Raw genomic sequence first — 22,689 nt, 5'->3', positions numbered from 1 at the left:
CCTTTGTGTTGTCCTTGTCTAATCCATTCCACTCCTTCTACCGAATCCCCTATCCCTGTGCCCTGAAAACCGTTTGCCCTGCATTTCTAAAACTTGTGACCGCATAAATGGAATCCCTAATAGATACCTTTGGACTTTTTTCTCTGCATTAATCTCTGGAGATCCATCCCTCCTCACCATTTCACTGCAGCAGAGAACAGTCAAACACCCCTCAGAGATAAATGGACAACGATGGGACACATCGGGAGCCAACGTGTGAAGGAAACAAGTAGGAAAAACTTCAACTGAGCTGTATTTACTGCAATACCAGGACTGCACAGCCCAGGAGAGTGAGAGGCAGCAGCTGTATGAAGTGGTTGTTGACTCAGGGACACGTACCCACATCGAGGACTTTAGCTCTGTGCTGGATAAGGGGGCACACAGGGCCGACGTGCAGGACAGAAAGTGTACTACAGGAGAACGATAGCAGCAGGGTGCAGAGTGATGATTACTGGTTTGAATTTGAAGTTCCAAATATGCAACCGATGGACCTCTCCAGCCCTCAGGGAAAGCAGGGTCAGATCACTCGTGTCTCTTACAGAGCAGGATCTTCAAAATACCTACCACCTGTCCCTTCAAGGTTAAAATGGAAACAAATGAACACAATTCAGTAAACAGAATTTGAGCACCTGTTAACAAAGGAGCAAACACCCCAGGATAAAGCTATGTGCTGGAAAAAAGAAGACGCGTTGCCCAGAGCTGTGTCTAGTGCTCAAACACAGCCTGGGTGGAGGCTGATAGGACACACTTAAAGGCAACGGCTTCCATGTCTCCTGTACATACACTGAGCACCCCATCAGACGCTCATTTTAACTCTGTGGTAGTCAGATAACATCCTCTCCCCAAAAGAGGTCCACAATCTAATCCCCAAAACCAGTGAATGTGTTTGGTTACATGACCAAGAGGAATGAGGACAGCAGATGGAGTCAGTTAATTAGCTGACATTAATATAGAGAGATTATACCAGAATATCAAAGTGAGCCCAACGCAGTCATAAGGCTACTTACAAGTGGGAGAGGACAGCAGAAGAGAAAACTGAAGCGATGGCAGTGTGAGGACCGGCCAACATTACTGGCTTTGAAGATTGACGGAGAGTTCAGAGCCAAGAAGAGCAGGTGGCCTCAGGAGCTGGGGAAGGCAAGGAAATGGATTTCCCCTTAGAATGTCCAGAAGGAAGGCAGCCCTGACGACACCTTGCTGGAGAAGTTATCTGAAGGACTTCTGACCTTAAGAACAGTAAGATGATAAATTTGTGATATTTAAGTCATCATGTTTTGGTTATTTGTTACAGCAGCAATAGGAAACTAATATAAACTATCAAACATGATATTAAAAAAACTCATGAGGTGGAGTCTATTTACCCCTATTTTTACCCATTCCATTGTTCTATTTATCCCTATTTTTACCCATTCCATTGTTCTTTCTTCCTTTCTGAAGCTCTAGGTCTACTGTTAACATTTCATTTAGAGAATGTCCTCCAGTAATTTTATTTATTTTTTATTTATTTATTTTAATATTTTATTTTATATAATTCTTACATCATTTTTCATTTTTTGCACAATGTATGCATTTTCATTTTGGTTATATTCCCCAAACAATTGCACCCACCCCCCCTTATTTTTTTTTTTTATAGAGGCATGTTTTATTTATTTATTTGTTTGTTTGTTTTGTTTATACATGCACTGGGTACAGTCAGAAGCACGGGAGGGCAAGAGAATTCACCAGAGCGGGGAGCAGAGCAGGCAGAAGGACCGAAGTACACTGCTGAGGGGAGCAGCGGGCGGCAGGAGAGGTCTGTGCGCCATGTGGGACCCTCCTCTGGTGGCCGGGGAGCAGCCGGGGATCGAACCGGCGCCGCAGAGGCTGTGGGCAGCCTCGCAACCCAGCGCTCAACCGCTGCGCCACCGGGGAGGCCCCACACCCCCTTATTTTGACCCTAATCCTTCCTCACCCCGCCCTTCCTCCCCAGTAATTTTTTTTAATAGAATTTTTTTTTAGATTTATTTATTTATTTATACAAGCACTGGGTACAGGCAGAAGCGCGGGAGGGTGAGAGAATTCACCAGAGCCAGAGCGGGGAGCAGAGCAGGCAGAGTGACGAAGTACACTGCTGAGGGGAGCAGTGGGTGGCAGGAGAGGTCTGCACGCCATGTGGGACCCTCGCCCAGGGGCGGGGGATCTAACCAGCACTGCAGAGGCTGCGCGCAGCTTCGCAGTCCAGCGTTCAACCGCTGCGCCACCAGGGGAGGCCCCCCCCAGTAATTTCTTTAATTTATTTTTTTATTTTTATATTCCCCATACAATTGCAACCCCCTGATTTTTACCCCAATCCCTCCTTTCCCCGCCAGTAATTTTAAAGGTAGGTCTGTAAAGGTAGATGAAAGGCAGGTCTGCTGGCCACAAAGTCTAGTTTCTCTTTGTAAGAGAAAAAATTAAATATCTTTAATATAGATGTAATATAATATAACATCATTTTCTACTTAAAAATGAGTGAATCTAGGGCCTCCCCTGGTGGCGCAGCCATTGAGCCCTGGGTTGCGAGGCTGCCCGCAGCCTCTGCAGCGCCAGTTCGATCCCCGGCCACCGGCGAGGGTACCACAAAAAAAAATAAAAATGAGAGAATCTACGTTAAATGTTAAGTATAAAATGAAGGCATCCTAATGAGGCAGAATCAAGTAGAAATACAGAAACTAGTATCAAAACTCGACCGATTGAAAAAAGAGAAAGACAGGAAGACCGACAGGTTTGTAAGGAACAGAAACTGAAGTTTGCTGCAGCACAGTAAAATGAAAAAAAATCTGTTTTGCAAAAAAAAAAAATTTTTAAGTAATAAACTGGACAATACTGAGATATTTTCAGCAAATACACATCTCCTCAGACACATGTCACCTCACCCTACCAACCTCATAGCTATCTTTTCTTTATAAAGTCTGTTCTCACTGAATACTTTAGGTGTATAATAGAGTGAAAATGCGTCTGTTCATTTTAGACAGTTATCTGGTCTCATGAGGTGAATAAATTGGATAATACTTAAATCACATGACCCAGAGCCCAGTAAAGTAGCTGTAGGGTAAGGAAAAATGTCAGGCTTTTCTGCCTTCCCGCCAGCAGGATAGATGACGGATCTGCAGTGCTGAATGCAGGCCTGATGGCAGCACCTGGAGTAGGGTGTGGGCATAGGTAGATGGGATTCACCTGGGCTGAGACTGGGCTTTTAAGGGCGGCGTCATGGGGACGCCAGCAGGACCAGAAAGAGAAGCCAAGAAAGAAGTAGCAGAAGCCGAGAGAGAAGCAGAGAACTCCGGAGAGCCCGGATAAAACGAAGACTTGCTGGGGGCTGGAAGGCCTGCCAGCCTCCAGGCCCCCCAGTACCCCACCTGCTGTGTACCTGGTAAACCCCAATAAAAGCCTGCAAAAGCCACTAAGGGCTCCAGGACTCTGACTCCTCCTTTGCCCGGTCTGCTGGATCCTAGAAAACCTGCGCTGTAGAAAACCTGCCTTTACAGTAGCCCTTTCAATGTAAGACTTGCATAGGGGTTTGACCAATAATGAACAGCTACGAGTCTTTAGGGATAACCTCCAGACTCTGCTGCTCCTGATAGTACAGCCCCCAGCTGTGTGAAACTGTGCTTTGAAAGGTCAAACAATCTATGAGAAAAGAGTAAATTCAAATTAATTTCTTTCAATGATATATCATTCTGAGAGATGGTGGAGCCAAGGTTCAATCATTCCTTAAGATATATGCTCAACACTGGAGTTTTAAAGATAAATAAAATGCATTTGATTTATACAGTCCTACCTTGCTTTTTTTCCTGCAGGGAGAACTTAAAGAAGACAAAATGAATAAAATCTGAAACTTCCCCCATTTAGCAAGGAAAACATGTCAAAACTATTACTATAATGCAAAATAAAAGTATTATAACACAGATCTCTAGCAAAATCAGGAACATCTCATACATAAGGAGAAGAGATGAAAGTATCACATTTGATCTGGGGATGTGCTATTTGAAATATGCCTTGAGGCACTGGTTCAATTTCCAAAGACAGAGTTCTTTCAGGAAGAAGAAACAGCATAGCCACAAGTACGGAGCAGGGAAATGCAGGAGATACCCAGGTTGCAGGTAGCAATCAGATTAGGAAGATCTGGAGTGTGGGGTTGAGGAACCTGTGTTTAACTGTAGGCACAGAAAGTTACTTGAGGTTTCTGAATGAGAGTTAAAAGCAGAGCGTTTGAAGCCATATTTTAATGAAAAATGAATCTGTCAGAGTTTTGCAAAAGCTTGCAGCTCAAAGACTAGTCAGGAACCATGATGAGCTACATCTGGAAGCCTATCTGAAAAACAGAATTTTAGCACCCCCTCCCACTGAATCTCAACCTGAAGAGTAAACCACCCCCCAAGGGATCTATGTGCACATTAAACTTTGAGAAGCACTGGTGAAGAAAACAGTGGATGAGGAAATTTGACTTAAGGAGACCAGTCAGGGAACTAAGCCAAACAGTGATGAACAAAAAAGGTAGTGGTAGACACCAAGCAGCTGATGAGATTGGCCAGAAAGGAAGAAGCCACAGAGCTTTTAGGTCGGGTGGTGATACGCATATTTTGCCTGACTCATCTTCCAACCAGATTCTTTCTTATTCAGTAAAGCCATTGTTTCTCTTTTTTTTTTTTTTTTAAAGATTTATTTTTTATTTATTTATACAAGCATTGGGTACAGTCAGAAGCGCGGGAGGGTGAGAGAATTCACCAGAGTCAGAGCAGGGAGCAGAGCAGGCAGAAGGACCGAAGTACACTGCTGAGGGGAGCAGCGGGCGGCAGGAGAGGTCTGCGCGCCATGTGGGACCCTCCTCCGGTGGCCGGGGAGCAGCCGGGGATCGAACTGGCGCTGCAGAGGCCGTGGGCAGCTTCGCAACCCAGCGCTCAACCGCTGCACCACCGGGGAGGCCCCATTGTTTCTCTTTAATACAATTTTCTTCTATTTGTTCCTTCTATTCACTAGCAAGCACTGCTTCATTCTAACCATGCTCCCAGGCCATGGGAAAAAAGAGAAATTTTTTGGAGTCTGCTGTTAACGGATGCAGGTCGCAATCACTGCGCTACTACACACTGGAGTAAAGATTCACATAAAGAGATCAGAAGGGAGGGTGTCTCCTATGGTGCAAGGGGTTAAGATGCAACCTATAAAGCAATCCTCAGCCTCTCAGCACAAGGTCGATCCCTGCCGGCCAGGGAGCAACCCACATGGTGCAGCAGACCTCTCCTGACTCGCCTGCTGCTCCCCTCAGCAGTGTATTTCAGTCAGTCTGCCTGTTCTGTTCCCCGCTCTGTCTCTGGTGAATCCTCTCACCCCCCACACCTCTGGCCTATACTCCAGCTCTTGTATGCATAATAAATAAATCTTTTTAAAAGAGAAAGAGAGAGATTAGAAAGAAGAGAGAAGAGTGAAAATATCTTCTCTCTTATTTCAGGGTTTTCCTCCCTTCTGATTTTAATATGAATCAAACAGGTGTGCATTCAAAGCGTATGAGTGTGTCTTCATCAGCTTTTAATCATGAGCTTCAGGAAAATTCAGATCTCTCAGAAAGGGGGAAAAATAAACAGCTGAGCAGTGTGACTCATTTACACTTCAAATATACTTTGAATTGGTTATTCCTCAATTAATCAAATAGCTGGTGTATCCCTAAAGTAGTATAAAGTGACACGCTGTGTGAAATCAATTTTTCTTTCCAAAATCATTAAATCCAGTAGCCTGTGACTACATCCCTGCTAATTCTGGTACCAGTCCTTTCATCCTCCATTAACTTTGGCATGCCTAACAGGCTGTCAAGAATAATTTCCCAGGACGTAAATAATTCAGAAATTAAAAATTAATAAATAATAACAGAGAACTACTGGGAAATAGGGTGGGTCAATTAGTGCGCTCTGCATTCTGTTTCTTCGCAGCAGGGGGGCAGCCACATGTGTTACTTGAATCTTTCCTTCGATTCTGAGGTCTGATTTACAGCTCTTCATTACTGGATCCAGTCAGACACAATTACCTCCATCACTATCTCAGTTCCTAACTTCAAAGAAACGAACGTTTTCTTGTCTGCTTTTTTTCTCCTTGCAGCAGGCTCAGCTTGACATCCCTGGAATTTCTTCCACGCAGACTAATTAATAAGTCTTCGACTTATCATATTCACTTCTCTTCTTTGATGTGCTACCTTAGTCAATCATCCCATTTAATTAGAATTTCAATGATAACTTTACTTATCTTGTGGCTAGATGTAAATTAAAATAACTGGATTTTAATTCTCTTTCGTAAGGGGTTATGACATTTTGTAAGAAAAAGTTTCAACATAAACATGATATTATATTTTTCTATGCGGGGGAGGAGGAGCATTCTGCAATTTTACTTTTCCTCCTGCTACAAAATAGTAATGCTGCTGAGCAAGCAAGAGTGGAATGTGCTGCATTTTTCCATAACTTCATTTTACCAAGTCCTTCATAGGAAGAAAATTGCCTTAATTTGCATAAATAATTGGACAAAAGCACGGGACCCTGTTGCCAGAAAGGCAATAGCTATGTTCTGAAGCAAAAATATCTCCAGAAAGTCAAGGCTTTAATCTACCTCCACTTTTAACTATGTTTGCCCTTTTCTGCCAATCCACACTGTTTTCACTTCAGTAGACCTGACAGTAGCTACTATAACTTCTTCCCCAAAATACCACAAGGAAATAGAAAGTTTCTCTGAAAACACAACAAACGTAGTAAATAAAGTGCAAGATGTAACACAGTTGGTTAATTAGAGAGAACAGAAAGCAGCATTTCATTTCTAGTAACCAATACCAAGGTGGCCATTTAAGCTTCACCGTGGGGCAGCTCCAGGCACAGCTTCCCCTCGGGTCATTCTCCCAGTACGCTGGGAATTCAGGATAATGACCCCCATATTATAGAGGAGACGGTCTCAGCCACATAAACTTGCTTCCCTAAGGTCACTAAGGTAGCACTTGAGGAGGAAAAAAGCAGGGGAAGATTTTGAAGCCTTCAAGCACAGGTTGAAGCTTCCCATAATTCAGCTTGAAACTCTGTGTGTGCCAAACCCAGGTTCCTTGTTCTTTATTACAGAAACTCATCCAAAAGACATTCCAGGCATAAACCCACTGTGAGGTTTCAGCACAAGATATACCTCACAATACACTGCTGATGGTTGCTTCAACGTCTATAGACGTTGGCTGAAATTCAGTCATTGTAGTTATAAATAGTGAAATCAATCCTCAGAAATATATAATTTTTAAATAGCAAATATAAACAGAAGCTCTGGAATAAGAAACGAAGTGGCTCTGGCTCTCATATTTGCCTGCAGTATTTTTTCCCAGGAACACAATTATTAGCCTTTTTGTTCTGTTGCTTTCGAAAAAAGTTAGTAACAATGGGAACGTCAAGGAGGAATGTCACACAACTATTTCGTCCTTGATCTCTCAATCTTTCCCCTCTCCTGCTCTCAGTCACAATGCCTAGTAAGACAACAAACAGAGGCTGCAATGACCACTAGAAACTTATTTCATTAATGAGACATGAAACCACTGCATTAATGTCATTTTGAAGCCAACCTTTCAGGGATTTAATACAGTTGTCCTTTAACAATAGAACTTGGTTCATTTGCTACTTAAGACATGATTATTTAAATTAAAGTTAATTGGTTTCTTTACTCCTCTTTAGGGCTTTAGGCTCAGAACATTTCTATTAGAAAAATCTAATTTGTCTCAAATTCCTATTTCTAAAATTCAGAATAGTTAAAATGCTCTGGAATTTTAACTCTTTGTTGCAAAAATTATCTCTGAGTTACAGCTCGCACTGGCAATGCAATCAGAGACGCAGGTCACACAGTCAACTAGGCTTAACAGCAGTTCAGAAGGCAGGTATGTGGCTTCTGACAGACTGAAAAATGCCTGGGTCTCTCGTGCCACGTTTCTGGAAGTTCCCAGTACAAACTGAAACATGAAAACATGCCAAAACAAGATCACCAAGACCATGACACATTTTAAATGTTTACAGGGAGCCAGTTAATGCTTACAGAATACAGTGTAATATAACTGAGCTAATAAATCATGACAGGATTATTAAAATGCATTAGTTCATGATATACTATAGCATGGGACATCCAGGAATGGGGCAAAGCATACCAGTTCTACAATGAAAATCTCTCCGCCTCATTGCTGTATCTCAATTACTGCAAATGTAATCCCATCCCAAAATAATGTCACAGTTCTTCAAGCTCTTCTTGAATAGGAGGCTCAAGTCTAAAAGCTCTCTCTCACCGTTCCTTGACAGATCCCCAATCTCATTCAATACCTTAAAAAATATTTGTGAGTGCTTACTATGGATCAGGCACTGTTTTAGGTAATAAAAAAATATAAGGGTCAGAAAAATAAGATAAAACTCCTTACTTTGTGGAGCACAGTTCTAATGATATATAACAGCATATACTGAACACAGTAAATATATGGCATGTTGGAAAAGTGGTAAGTGCAGGAAAAAATAGCATGGGAACAAGGAGTACCAATGGAGGATAGAAAAACGTAGTTTAAAGCGTAGTTAGGAAAAGATCTCATTGAAAAAGTGACCTTTAACAAAGAAGTAAAGGAAATGAGAGTGAGCCATGGAGATATGGAGGAAAATCATTCCAGGCAGAAGAACAGACAAGAGCTGTTCCTGTGGAGTGAGACAGGGACACCGTGAGGTCTTCGGCAGATTAGAAAACATTCCCCACCTCCTCATACCCAAATATTATTCACTACATTAACTGCGCTAAGGAGAAAATGTCACTAACATCTTTATAGATGCTAAGAAGGGGCCTCCCCGGTGGCGCAGCGGTTGAGCGCTGGGTTGCGAAGCTGCCCACAGCCTCTGAAGCGCTGGCTCGATCCCCGGCTGCTTCCCAGCCTCTGGGTGAGGGTCCCACATGGCGCGCAGACCTCTCCTGCCGCCCGCTGCTCCCCTCAGCAGTGTATTTTGGTCAATCTGTTCTGCTCCCCGCTCTGGCTCTGGTGAGTCCTCTCACCCCCACACCACTTTGCTCCACAAAGTAAGGAGTTTTATCTTATTTTTCTGACCCCTATATTTTTTTACTACCAGCTCTTGTATGCATAAATAAATAAATCTTTTAAAAAATTAATGACTAAAAGCAAATCCTTGTGCTGTGTAATGTAATTAGGAGGGGATCAGCAAGGGGCAGAAACCGTGGTGCCATCCGGCCCCCCCTACTCTGGGCTCCCCCTACCCTGAGCCCCCCCAGCACGTCGAGGTATAGACCCAACTGGAAGCTGCACAGCATCGTCACCCACATACACGTCCTGGGCTCTCGCTGCCTCCTGGTTCACGGTGGTGCAAACTCAGGAACCCCAGCGTCCACACAGGAGAATGCGGTCTGCCGGCTCCATGGAATTCTGTGCAGCAGTAAGAATAAAACATAACGGGCCTCCGCGGTGGCGCAGGCAGTTGAGCGCTGGGCTGCGAAGCTGCCCGCGGCCTCTGCAGCACCGGTTCGATCCCCGGCCCGGCCGCCGCCAGCTGCTCCCCTCAGCGGTGTGCTTCGGCCCTCCTGCCTGCTCTGCTCCCCGCGCTGGCTCTGGTGGATCCTCTCACCCTCCCGCGCTTCTGCCTGTACCCAGTGCTTGTATAAATAAATAAATCTTTAAAAAAAAAAAAAGAATAAAACATAACGCAGAACAATTTATGAAAATCCAGGGGGCACCCCGGGGAGGCCCGGCGGGCGGGGAGGCTCAGCGCCCCGGCCCCTCCTCACCTGGCGGGGCGCCCGCGTGGCCCGCGCCGCTCTCGTCCGCCCTCCCCGGGGTCCTCAGTCGCCGCCTGCCCGGACGAGGCTCCAGCGTGGGGACCGGCGCCCTCGGGTGGGGCCGCGTGGGGGGGAGGGTCCGCTCCACAGGCCTCCTCAGCGGGCTCGGGGCGGCCGGGCCTGGCGCTCGGGCCCGCTCTGGAGGCGCAGCTGCGTGGACGGCGTCTCTGGGCCCGCGCGCATTCTCTGGGGCGGCCCGAGCCGCTCGGCCGCAGGGAGGGGGCTGAGGGCGCCCCTCAGAACGCCCGCGCGCTCGCCGCCGCCGGGGAGGCCGCACGGGCGCGCGGAGCAGGCCGGGAGCGCCTGGCGCGGGCCCACGGGCCGCGGCCTCCGCCCGGGCATGTCCGTCCCGAGCCGGGGCGCGACCCCCGTCAGGGCCGCCACGGGCTCCAGCTTCTCTGTGGAAACCGCGCGCCTCAACGGACGCCAGGGAAGAGGAAGGCGCGGGGGCAGCAGCAACTCCCCAAAGGTCCCCTGGTCCAGACGGGACTGGGGCGGAAACTTGGGGCGACCCCCATATTGGCTCAATTCGGGTGCAACATGTGGTAGGCCCTTTGAGAACAGTTTTGTCAAGTGACTTTCTTACGGCCCAGACCCAAGCAGCTCCTCCGTCAGGGCTTTGGTTTCTAGAGCCTTCCTCAGGAGCTTCTGAGGCGTCGCGGAGGCCCGCGAGGCGCGTGCCGTACAACATGGCGGCACTCAGAGCCACGCCCTCCCGCGGGGAGGCGGGGCCTCCGTACAACATGGCGGCGCGCTCTCAGCCGCGCCTCTGGCTCTGAGGTAAGTTCCTGTCCTGCGCGGCCATATTTGACCTTTGAACTCGCTAGCTCTTCCTCTTTCCTCTTCCGGGGACGGTGTCTGGAGGTATGGTGGTTCTTCTACTTCTCCTAGTTCTACTCCCTTTACGATCGGCCGCCATCCGGCGAGCTAAGGGAACCGGGAGCCTTCAGGCGCAGCCTTTGAGCTGGCGTGGGGGGTAAGGGCTCGGGAGGGAAGTCTAGTGGCGAGCAAGTCCCCGGCCTTTGGCTTGGAAACCCCTCGATTCGGACCGCCCCTCTGTCCGGAGTAACCGGAGCTCCCCTGCCGGGACAGTGGCGCCTTCGAGGTCTGGAGACAGACGAGCTGTGGTCTAGCTGGTTACGTCTCCGCGAAGTCACGCGACGGGTTTATGCCTTAGGCCCACATTTTCGCGCCAGCCTGGGAGACGTCCTAAGGATTTATGGGGGCGGTCGGGTCGTGGGCACAGAAAGCTTGCTCTGCCGGGGCCGGTGGCATGGGGGACGGGAATTAGGTTGGTTCAAATCTTGCGTGTGTTTTTATGCCAGCCGGGGTCACTCACTGAAAAGCAGCGTCGTTCGTGTGCGTATGTGCATAGTCGACTCTCGAGTGACGTTTTGTGTTATTTTGGGTTGCTAAATGAGACATTTAGTCCAGCCACGACCCAGTGACGTTGTTCTTGGTACCAAAACTAGTCTCGGCACTTCACCCCGATGCTGCCTTGGGGCGGGACACAGCCCTCGTCGTGTATGTGCCGAGAACTGTGTCGGCCGGGATGGCTGCTGTCATTTAATCCTGATGAAAGCTATGGGAACTAGACAAAAAGTCAGTTTCTGTAGATTTTCCCGGTATATGCTCAGGTGTGCTGTCCCTTAAAACCAGTTTTTCTCAGACATGCGTATTGGTAGCGCTTTGCAGACACCCCTTCTGACAGACCTTGAGCGAGAAGCCTGGTAATGTGAATTAATCAAGAGCCCCATTTGATTACCATCAAGAAAACAAACACTGCCTCTTACTCTTCTTACCAACCTGTGTGTGTGTGTGTGTGTGTGTGTGTGTTTTAAAACGTGAAATCTTTTACTTACACTCCTTTTTGCATAAGATTTTCCACGTAGAACTAGATACGGATGATGTATAAGTTTTATGATGCTGTTTTAAGTTGTGAATTCCATAATGCAGTTTTATTCCCTTATGTAGGCCTTCAGGATGGTCCAGCGTTTGACCTACCGCCGTAGGCTCTCCTACAATACAGCCTCGAACAAAACTAGGCTGTAAGTATGTCTCCGATTTAAAATACGTATTGTCGCTTGTGCTGCAAAATTCTGAGCTATTATCTATTCTCCCACTTCCAGGTCCCGCACACCCGGCAATAGAATTGTTTACCTTTATACCAAGAAGGTTGGGAAAGCACCAAAATCTGCATGCGGTGTGTGCCCAGGCCGTCTTCGAGGGGTAAGCGATCACGGTACTTGTAATAACAGAACAGGGGTGAATTTTTTACTATTTCTTTAAAAACCTACATGGAAAAGTCAGGGAAATGCCTTTGTGATAAATAGCCTACCACTTTTGTAATGTAGTTCAGTGTTTGTACTTACTACCTACCAAAAACCTAGGGCAATTTCTTTTTCTGGGAAAGCATCTCAAAAGAATCTCTATTTTCTTTATGCAGGTTCGTGCTGTGAGACCTAAAGTCCTTATGAGACTGTCTAAAACGAAAAAACACGTCAGCCGGGCCTATGGTGGCTCCATGTGTGCTAAATGTGTCCGGGACAGGTAAATATTACTGTTAATGTCAGTAGACTTTCTTTAGCATGTGTGTATTTGTGTGAGAGAGTGTTACACTGCGTGCTAAGCAGAATACTGTGAAAAATAAGGGAAGATCCCTAAGAATCTTTCCTTCACTGTGGGTATTTGCTACTATACAAATTAAAGGGAAGGTTACCACTTCAGATTAATCCAGTTGGAATTGGGGGGGCATTTTTGTGCTAGGTGTAGAAATTAAAAGGGCCTGAAGTTGGGGAGAGGTGAGTAGAAAACTGTTAGTAATTTGGTCATCAGGTAGATGGAGCAGAAGAGGAGATTCTGGTGTGGCTGCAGCAGAGCACTGCGCAGGCATCAGTAGACAAGAAAAGAGCAGATCAAGAAAGGCAGAAGGGGCAGATTTCTAGTTTAGGTCTCAAAGGTGTGGGCATTGATGTATTTTAAACAGGGCACAGGAAACCTGTGATATGCCAGAGATAAAACCCACGGGTGGTTGGTTAGTGAAGTCATTCCTTGAAAGAAAGGCGAGTGCTTGAAACATTTTCCATTTTCAAAGCTTAAAGAAATGATACTGGCTTTAAGATCAGCAGGCGGGATGCAGAGGGAAGTGGGGGTAGGAGCGTGTTCCGGGTATGGCACTTGGGTCTCTGGGATGTGTAAAAGTGGTGGTAGTGTCTTGGAAGCAGCGGAGTTGATGAGATGATCAGTAACGCTTGCTTAGTGTCTATACGATGAACACAGTCCACCAGGGCAGAGTTGTTCTCACTCTTGTTGGAATCAGGCCTCACTGGTTAAATTCACATAACTGGTGGGAAGGGGCAGTGCCAGTATTTATTGTCGGTGGAGACCCTTGCTCTTTATGAACCCCACTGGCTACTTTAAATTATCTCCAAAGAGAAGAGAAAGGATTTGAGAGGTGATAGGACTCCACAAGAAAAATTGGTGCAGAGGAGTAGTTGCTTTTCAGTTATTTCAAGTAGAATAATGAGTGAATAAATTTTAGGTTAAAGGTTCAGAGGTCAGTGCAGGCATTGATCTGTTGGGATTCTGAAGTGGGACTGAGAAGAGGTTGAAGGTGCCTTGGAGATGACTGGGTCATGAGGCTCAAACAAGTGGTGTTTGGCCCTTTGCCAGTCTTTGGTTCCCATACTTGGTTGACTCTAAGCACGTGGACACATTCATTGAAAACAAGGTTCACTGGCCCTAGTTCCTAAAGATTTAGATGTAGACTTATGTAGACCTAGGGATGGTTAGCATTACCTGTTGATACTGGACACATCTGTTTTTGCTCTGGGTAAGTTTAGGGCAATTGTTTCCTGAGTAAGGGTGACATCTGTTGTATTTCTCAAGTGTGATCATCTTGGAAATGAAGGTGTTGGAAATGCTAGAGCTTTGAGAATAGTTTACAGCCTTGGTGCCATGGGTGGGACAGGTTTCCCTGGAGAATGAATTGCTTTTTCTCTGGAGGTGACTTTGATTTTTAGCAAATGCTAGTGAGCATGTATGTGTCCCTCGCCTGTGCGTGCTATAATGGGGATGGGATAGAATGCTCCTCCTCTAAATGGAGGCTTGAAGTCCAGAAATTACAACTCCTTCCAAACTTAGTATTTCTGAAACCCTGTGAAGTAAGTATGGGATCACTCCTGTGCCATAACAGAGGCCCTTTCCACAAGACCAGAGCTCGGGGCCTCCCTTGGTGGCACAGCGGTTGAGCGCTGGGCTGCGAAGCTGCCCGCAGCCTCTGCAGCACTGGTTCAATCCCTGGCTGCCGGGCGAGGGTCCCCACATGGCGTGCAGACCTCTCCTGCCGCCCGCTGCTCCCCTCAGCAGTGTACTTCGGTCCTTCTGCCTGCTCTGCTCCCTGTTCTGGCTCTGGTGAATTCTCTCACCCTCCCGCGCTTCTGACTGTACCCAGTGCTTGTATAAATAACTAAATAAATCTTCAAAAAAAAAATCTTTAAAAAAAAAAAAAAAAGACCGCAGCTCATAGGAACTCATTAACTCATAGTCCCTTAAACCCTTGCTTTTGATGAAATGCCTCTTGCTAATAACATTTACCACTTCATTTTGGTTCCCAGCACATAATTCCTTCTTTCTATATTTTTTACTGGAGATTCTCAATAATGAGGCTAAAACATTCAAAGACATTTTGCCAATCAAAGACGTTTAGTCCTGGATCGTAATAAATTAGGTTAAATGAGAGTGGCAGGGAGCAGTTCCTGTGGGGGTGGTTTTGGAGTTTATCGCTTCTCAAGAGTAGGACAGGTGCTGCTGGCCGAGGACAGAAAACTAGCCCGCTTTGAATGCCCACATAGCCAGGAAATGGACTGAAAGAATCCGTATCATTTCTCTGCTGAAGTTCTTAGTCTTGTGGTTTCATTTACTTTTCTGAGTACCTTTATCTTGCTCTTGTTGATGGTACTGTTGTTGCCGTGTGTTAATAAAGTCCTTTTTTGGAAACTGTACTCATTTAATGTTCTCCTTTCTAGGATCAAGCGGGCTTTTCTTATTGAGGAGCAGAAAATCGTTGTGAAAGTGTTGAAGGCTCAAGCACAGAGTCAGAAAGCTAAATAAAAATGAAGCTTTTTTGAATAATAAAAAAAATCTAAAGTCTTGTGCTGTCATTTCTGTTGTGATGCATTAGTGTCCAGGTTTGGTTTCTGTGGATCCCGGACTTTGAATTTGAATTGATTGCTTTTGCTTAGAATCATTGGTTGCTGTAGTTTCAGTGGTAGCTCTAACCTAACCAATGCCTTTCTTTCCCTTAGTCACCGGAAATTTGGGGCATTTGACAACACGGGCTGCATGTTTCTCTTAACACCATGGGGTCATTTCCATAGCACTGCCTTCGCTACAGTTCCCAGCACAGAAGCCAGGGTGCTCAAATTGGAACATTTTTAATAGCCTCTTTCAGGGTTTAGTTAATCTGAGTTTACATTAGATTTATAAGCCAGGCTAGAGTATTTCTTAGAAGCTACATGGTACTTTCTGACCACTCTTAATGATGGAAGGGTATGGAGATTTTTTAGTAGTTCATTCCTACATTACTTAAGCTATACATAGTACCTGCCAAATAACACACATACTTAAAACTCGTTTGTCTCCCAAGACCGTTTTCTCTTCAGGCCATATCAAAGGCCTTTTACCATCTAAAAGGAATGTAGAGAGTAGGCTATTTGCCCCACAGGCTATTTGAACAAGTCCTGAGATTTAGACTCTGAAAGTTGTCGGCCCTTTTCCTCAATGTAGACAGCACTTCACTTTAAGGCATGCTGTGACTCACATGGCTTGTGCACAAGAGTTTCCTATTATTACAGTAAATAATTGCCCTTAGGAGGGGGAACACAAAACTCTTGTCTGCATCTCTTGCCAGCTAACTTGTTTTGGCAGAAGTGATTTTTAATATTTTTTTCAGGAGTGACCTCTCAATGAGTAGCTGGCATTTGCAATCCAGCTGTTGAAATGTCTGACAATACTTCATAAATGACCAGACTTGCCCTGTGCTTCAACAAGGCACTTAGCATCCTTGAATATTCCCATCTGTCCAGTGACACCTTTATTGTCCCCATTTTATAGGTGAGATGGGCTCATAGGTGATAACTACCCAGGACATTTTGTGTTGCTAGAATTTTAGCAAATGTGTATTTGGTCATGAGATCTAATGATTGGGCGGCCCCAAGGAAGACTAATAACAAGAAATGACATCTGAGGCCACTGTTGTCAACATCCGAAGTCTCAGGCACTCGATCCCATAGGTTTTCCCCAAATTCCTGTCATCCCAAGGATTAACTAACCACGATGTGCAGTTACTCTGCGTGTTTAACCTCAGTATTAAATGAAAAGATATAATTATGAAAACCACTGGGTTCTGAGAGAGAGGAGTTAGCACCTCATTTCTCCCTTTGTGAGACTTGTATTCTGTCCTACAGATAAGTTTAGTGATCTTGTGTGCTTTTAAATGAAATCTAAAAGTATGAGTAACCCTCAAGAAACCCTGTGCCTTTAAGTTCAGCTACTTGTCGATTGCTCTGTAGGTTGATACCTTCTAGGCCTCAGATGTCATTGAAGGGAAAGCCTGATTGTGCTAGCCCAGCATGAATTCTTCCCTCACAGCCATTCCCTCTACCACTCCTAGTTCCAGAAAACAGAGCTCCTCAAACAGTCTCTAACTGGTGAAGACTTAAGTTTTTAGCAAAATAAGTGGGCTAACTAAGAAATCTGAGTAAGCTAAAGCATTAAAGTTGCATACGCTGAATAGAATTCTTCATGTTAAGTTTCCTAAGTTGAGTATTTCCATTTTTATAACATCTTGGAAAGCATGGGAAAACAAGGGAAAATTCCCCTTGAATTTCAGTACACAGATAAATCATTTTTTTTTAAGTTTGATGTTTCCCATTCTGTTTTCTACGCAAAAGATAAGATACAACATCAAAGTTGGCAGCATACTACATATGTATTTTTAACCCTTCCCCTTCCCCGCCCTCTTCTGCCCCTTAACCCTAGAAAACATTTCCTTGGGAAAATAATTTTAGTGGTTGCATACGCCATCAAATCCATGTGCCGTAATCTGGTTTTGTTTTGTTGGGGCAGGCATGGGTACTGTGCCCTAATTTAAATAGTCCCTTATGAACATCTAGGCTCTTTCCAATTGTTCTCTGTGTTAACACTTGAGAGTGTTCTTATGTATCTGATTATTTCATTTATGCGTATTGTTTTTTAAACTCCTAAGCTGTCTTGAAGTACAATACTTAGTTGAGTATAATCATCAGGGTTACAATGAATGTTTCCAAAGAGTCTCAGCCTGCCTGGGCTGCTGTAACAAATTACCTTGGACTGGGTGGCTCAAACGACGACGTTTCTCAGCTCTGGAGACTGGGAAGTCTGGGATCAGGGTGCTGCCTGATCCAGTTCTGGGTGATGTCCCTTCTGGGTTTGCAGACAGTAGCCTTGTATCTTCTCAAACTAGCCAGTGCCATGTTAAGGCTATATCCCTGAGACTTAATTACCTCCCAGGACTCATTTCCAAATACCCCCACACTGGGCATTAGGGTTCCAACGTAGGATCTGGGAGGACAGTCCATAGCACCAGGAATATAAAATGCGCCTGGTTGAGGCACATTTCTGTGCCTGCCAGGCTCTAAGTTCTTGACCACAGCCAGGACTTCACCACCAACACCCCCAACCATTGCTAGGCCTGACCTCTTCACCTTTCCTCTCTCCCCAAAATTCACAGAAGTGCTGAGCATTTCTGTTTGTGTGAAGACCTAGAACATTCACTGGCATAATCGAAGTATCTACTTTGTGCAAGTGACCAAAGTGGATTCTGTAACTGTTGTGGGTTTTGATTTGCCTTAAAAAAAGAAGCAACAGCTTTTATTGAATCCAGTTCTCTGTGTGACTTAAAGTATTCTTGACAGGTTCCTAAAAAGACATGTGAATGTAGTCAGTGGTTTCTTTTTAAAGTCTAGTATTTCTCCTTCCATTGAATTGCTTATAAATTCTATTAGAAAGATTGGAGGGGGGGAGGGGGCCTTTTACCCTTTAAAGCAGAAAATCTCCATATGTTTAAGTAAGCGAGTCAAGTTTATTTTCAGCAGTGTAATAACATACAGTTTTCACCCTAATGATTTGCAGCTTGGGCTCCCACAATTTTGATAGCTGCAGCTATGCTCCAGCTTAACTGAGCACTGTGTATGTTATCACACCACCTAAAATCATACATAATTCTTGCGGAGTAAGAGTGTGGATAATTCTCAGATTACTTGTTACTGGTCAGAGCCCTGTAACTGTTAAGAATTCCAGTAGCACCAGTGGTGCATGCAGCCAGCTCGTGGATTTTGAGACCATTAATGTGCATCTCTTTCCAGCTCTGTTCAGTAAGGTCAGGCAGCTACCTTGACATTGACTTTATGACAGTATTTATACCTGAGCAAGAGGCAAATGCTACAAAATCCTTTCCCCTCCCCCTCTCCAAGTTGCTAGATGTTACCCCGTTACGATTTATCAAAGCTTGAACGTGATGCTGTCTGCATAGGGGTCAGGTATGTGACAGTGAGCTGCACTTAAACATTTTTTGGTGTATATGCTTATATACTGACTGTGAAAAATCTGGGGTTTGATTTTATAAAATACAAAATGAACCTTTTATTGAATCCAGTTCTGTGTGTGTGAATGTAGATGAAAATAGAAGCATCTGGCAAAGGTGAAAGTTTCATCTCTTCCAGCAATATGGACAAGATAACATAAACACCATTATAAACTAGGATTGGAAAATTTACAACTATTTTCACGAGTTTTCTTACTAAAGGTTAAGATCTATAATAATTTGGACTCAAAATTATTATGCTTATTACCTTCCAAAATAATTAGCTGCTTAATTATTTCCAATCTTGCTGTATCTGGTTAATTTGAAGGATTATATACTGTTGCTGTACATTTACATTCCTTTATAATTTGCTGTAGCTTTCATTCACGCAACATACTTAGTAGACTAATGTTATATTCCAGAAACTCCTCTCTTGGGTAAAGAGTAACACAGTATTAATATAATATGAAGTCTACAAAGCAGACTTCCGCTGCTCTGGTGGTACATAGGGGGGAACATGTTAAGTGAGGATTCAGATGCATTTTTAATTGTACACTTTGGGATAAGAATCACAAAGGGAAAGCATACAGCGCTGTGAAAGGAAGTTCCTGGGGAGTTAAGGGGGGCTTTTTCAAGGATGTGATGTTTAAGCTCAGAGCAAGGATAAATACATCTTAGCTGGATGTCAGGTAGGGAGACCTTCCAGATATCAGAACTGACTCGTCCAAATGCTTAAAGTAATTACAGCTTAAATTAAAAAAAAAAAAAAAAAAGTGGCTCAGGGGTTAAAGTCTCAATCCTATCAAGCTATCACTGGCAATATGAGTTGGCTCCCCAGCCAAAGAGCTGACCCACATGGCGCAGCAGACCTGTCCTTCCTCACCTGCTGCTTCCCCTCAGCAGTGCATTTCAGTAGATCCGCCTGTTCTGTTCCCCATTCTGTCTCTGGTGAATCCTCCCACCCCCTGCACCTCTGGCCGTCACCCCAGTTCCTGCATATATATAAACAAAAAAATTTAATTCCCTCTCAATATTTAGAACCTAATATCTGAAATACGTGAACAAATTGTTAATCACTAGGAAGGCGCCTCCCTGTCAGCACGTAACTCTTTGTCCACCTATGTAACCCCACAGCCAAAAGATCTGCTACCTTTTCCTCCCAAAAGAACACTATGAAAGAAAAGTATTCCTGTTTTGTTTTTGTAAAAAGCACAGACACTCCTCTGCATTAGGGGATATTTAAATTATGCACTCCCCTAGATCATGGCACCAACCTGCCATTAAGGAGAAAAAGGATCAAAATTATTGACTGAATTCCCCTGACAATCTTTCGCCTGTATATTCCTTGGCCTCGGCAAGTAGCCTCAGGGCTGTTAAGTCTCCTTCTCTCTGGGGCTGGAACTAAGCTTACAGCTGGCCATGTTGAAAACCCAAATATGGTCTTGATGAAAATTCAGGATTGATTGCATTTTAGTGCAAGTGGATAAAGGCTTTGTAAGGGCCTCCCTGGTGGCTCAAGGGGTTAAGTCTTAGCACTATGAAGCTATCTGCAGCCACTGCAGCACGTTTGGATCCCCAGCCAGGGGGCTGACCCACATGGCACAGCAGACCTCTCCTGTCTCACCCTCTGCTCCCCTCAGCAGTGTATTTCTTCAGTCTTCCTGTTCTGTTCCCCACTCTGTCTGGTGAATCCTGTCACCCCCCATATCTCTGCCTGTATCCCAATTCTAGTATGTATAAATAAATAAATCTCTAAAAAAAAAAAAAAGACTTTGTAAAGTAGATGGTCTCTGGGCAACTATAGGGGTCCATCAATAAAGCATGGAAGGGGGTGGCGGCAGTCTGAGAATGTGCAGTGCTGTATACTGGTAGAGCTTTATTTGCAAAAAAATGATACTGGGCCAGGTGTGGCCTGTAGGGTGTAGCTTGTGGGCTCTCCCGGCGCCAGGGCGCCTCCCATTTGAGAGACCTAAGCAAGCCCAAGAGAAAACCCCTCCAGTATCCAACCAGACATTAGGTAGATTAAAAGCCTGTTTACTATTACCTAAGCCTTGGTAAACTCCATTAAAACATGAACAATGTTCTTTGGTTGTTTTTTTTTGGCATGGTTTTAATAAATACTAAACTTTCCAAGAATGCAACATTATATAAACCCAAAGGAGATTATACTTTTCTTCTGAGCATGATCTGGAGAATTTCAACATTTTTGAAAAAAGCAATAGCAAATAGTTTAATCTTCCACAAGCTATTTCAAGAGTGTCAATTTTTACCAAAAAATGTAGATGTATGGGTGAATTTGTTGATTTATATTTTTTCCTAAATCTTTGGTGCTCAGTATTGTTTTCACACAAGTGATTTATTCGTGATCACACAAGTGATCTATAAATTAATTTGTGAAATGAGATATATGGCATAATATAAAAATCTATTCTCAGAAGAATGCCATGACTTCTCAGGGCTTGGGCCTCCCTGGTGGCACAGGGTTGCTCAGCACTATCAAGCTATCCCCAGCCACTGGGGCATGAGTTCGATCCCCGGACATGGAGCTGACCCACATGATGCAGCAGACTTCTGTCTCACCCGCGGCTCCCCTCAGCAGTATATTTCAGTAGATCTGCCTGTTCTGTTCCCCACTCTGTCTCTGGTGAAACCTCTCACCTCCCACACCCCTGGCCTGTACCCCCGTTCTTGTATGCATAAATAAATTAAAATTTTTGAAATGTCTGCTAAGGGCTTTGCTTCCTGAGCAAATTAGAGAACCACCACTATGGGTGATTGGGGAGTACCAGGGGTTTCAAGAAAGTTCCCTGGTCCCTGAAGAATTCACCTCAACTCACTCAACAAACATGCACTGTCTGCTGAGTGTATCCAGGCACATGCTGGCTCTGATGGGGCAGAATTTCTGGAGGATATGCAGTCTCCGAGTCCTCACTCTCCCTCCCTCCTCGCTCCTCCTTGTCCAAGCCAGCATTTGGCTTGCTGCCCTGGAAAAAGCCTGGACTCCACTACTTAGTCTTCACATGACCTTGAGAGGTTACATAAATCCCCTCAGTCTGTTTTATGAAGCCCCAAATTAGGAATACAAATACCTATATTCCTAAATCGTTATAAAGCTCAAATGTACCTGGCACCTAGGAAGTACTTAATAAAGGTTAGCTCTGCATCCTCTTCCATCTCTTTAAAAACCTAATCTCAGAACACACCTGCCACCTACCCTCGTGTGATCATGAGTCCAACCATGTGTCTCCTCCTGGACCGTTGACATTTTCACTTTCTGATTCCCGATGGTGAGTTGAAAGGCTGACTTCTGCTGAAGCAATTTCGAGCAGGTGAAGCTGGCAACTCAATCTGCTGGGAGCCCAGGATCACTCTGAAATACCAATACAGAGCCAACAGGTAATGCCAAGGATGTGGTCAGAGGTGAGGGCCACATGAAAACTGCCGGAAGCTCACATGAAATTGCCCTTTGTGTTTCAAGAATCTGAATCACAAGAGAATGGTTCTCACACTTTAGAATCACTAAGAATGTGCTGGGGAGATTCAAATGCAGTTTCCTGAGCCCCTCCACATCTTCTTCAATCAGGATCTATCTCTGAAAGTCAGGGCCAGGAACCTGATTTTAACAAAACAGCTGTAGGGTAAGGCAAAAAGTATCAGGCTTTTGTGCCCTCCCACCATTAGGATAGATATCGGAATCCTGTGGTTCCGAATGCATGCCTGACGGCGGGCACCTGGAGTAGGGTGTGGGCATATGTAGTTGGGATTCACCTGGGCTAAGACTGGGCTTATAAGGGCGGTGTCATGGGGATGCCAGGAGAAGCAGAACAAAGAACCACGAGAAGCAGAGAGAACGCGAGAGAATGCCGGAGAGCCCAGAGAGAGTGAAGACTTGCAAGCTTCACGGCCCCCAGCACCCCTGCCTGCCGTGTACCTGGTAAATCCCAATAAAAGCCTGAAAAGCCACTGAGGACTCCAAGGACTCTCTCCTCCTTGACCCAGTCTGCTGGATTAGAAATCCTGCCCTGTGCCCCTTCCTGCCACTGTAACAGCCTACCTGGTTCTCACTGAGATGGAGCTGGGCCTGCCCTTTCACAAACATGCAGGGAAGGATGTACAATTGGTTGTCGGGCAAATATAGGTTTAAATCACAGGCTGCCACTAACCAGCCAGGGAGGGCGTTCAGAGCAACT

The 22,689-nt window shown here is 45.1% G+C and overlaps 2 protein-coding genes and 1 long non-coding RNA gene across 3 annotated transcripts in view; 1 reads left to right on the top strand and 2 right to left on the bottom strand.

Moving 5' to 3' along the window:
* Positions 1-245: 245 nt before the first annotated feature.
* LOC129145656 (uncharacterized) lies at positions 246-9,880 on the bottom strand. Its single transcript, XR_008551555.1, has 3 exons — positions 9,826-9,880; positions 1,047-1,265; positions 246-612 (listed from the first exon to the last, which is right to left on the bottom strand). It is a non-coding gene; the product is annotated as an uncharacterized LOC129145656 (long non-coding RNA).
* An 814-nt stretch (positions 9,881-10,694) lies between these two features.
* RPL34 (ribosomal protein L34) lies at positions 10,695-15,057 on the top strand. The gene is made up of 5 exons (XM_037509574.2): positions 10,695-10,740; positions 11,851-11,924; positions 12,006-12,105; positions 12,323-12,426; positions 14,904-15,057. Exons 2-5 carry the CDS (start codon positions 11,860-11,862, stop codon positions 14,986-14,988), a joined length of 354 nt encoding a protein of 117 aa, XP_037365471.1. The 5' UTR covers positions 10,695-10,740; positions 11,851-11,859; the 3' UTR covers positions 14,989-15,057.
* Positions 15,058-21,585: 6,528 nt separating this feature from the next.
* ETNPPL (ethanolamine-phosphate phospho-lyase) overlaps positions 21,586-22,689 on the bottom strand; it is a 58,965-nt gene continuing 57,861 nt past the window's right edge. The window contains exon 14 of the mRNA XM_037509567.2: positions 21,586-21,869. Coding sequence (XP_037365464.1) covers positions 21,865-21,869 — 5 coding nt within the window. The 3' untranslated portion in view covers positions 21,586-21,864. The remainder of the gene's footprint in view (positions 21,870-22,689) is intronic.

This window comes from Talpa occidentalis, unplaced genomic scaffold, assembly GCF_014898055.3.
Source record: "Talpa occidentalis isolate TD23 unplaced genomic scaffold, MPIMG_talOcc4v2.1 talOcc4.13, whole genome shotgun sequence".
Taxonomy (NCBI): Eukaryota; Metazoa; Chordata; class Mammalia; order Eulipotyphla; family Talpidae; genus Talpa; species Talpa occidentalis.
This window is presented reverse-complemented; position numbering and strand designations above follow the sequence as displayed.

Excerpts from the sequence above, each read along its gene's own strand:
- RPL34 (XM_037509574.2), top strand. The coding sequence starts at position 11,860 with ATGGTCCAGCGTTTGACCTACCGCCGTAGGCTCTCCTACAATACAGCC. Across the intron at positions 12,106-12,322 it reads GCCCAGGCCGTCTTCGAGGG|GTTCGTGCTGTGAGACCTAA; the intron begins GTAAGCGATCAC and ends TTCTTTATGCAG. Across the intron at positions 12,427-14,903 it reads GCTAAATGTGTCCGGGACAG|GATCAAGCGGGCTTTTCTTA; the intron begins GTAAATATTACT and ends TCTCCTTTCTAG.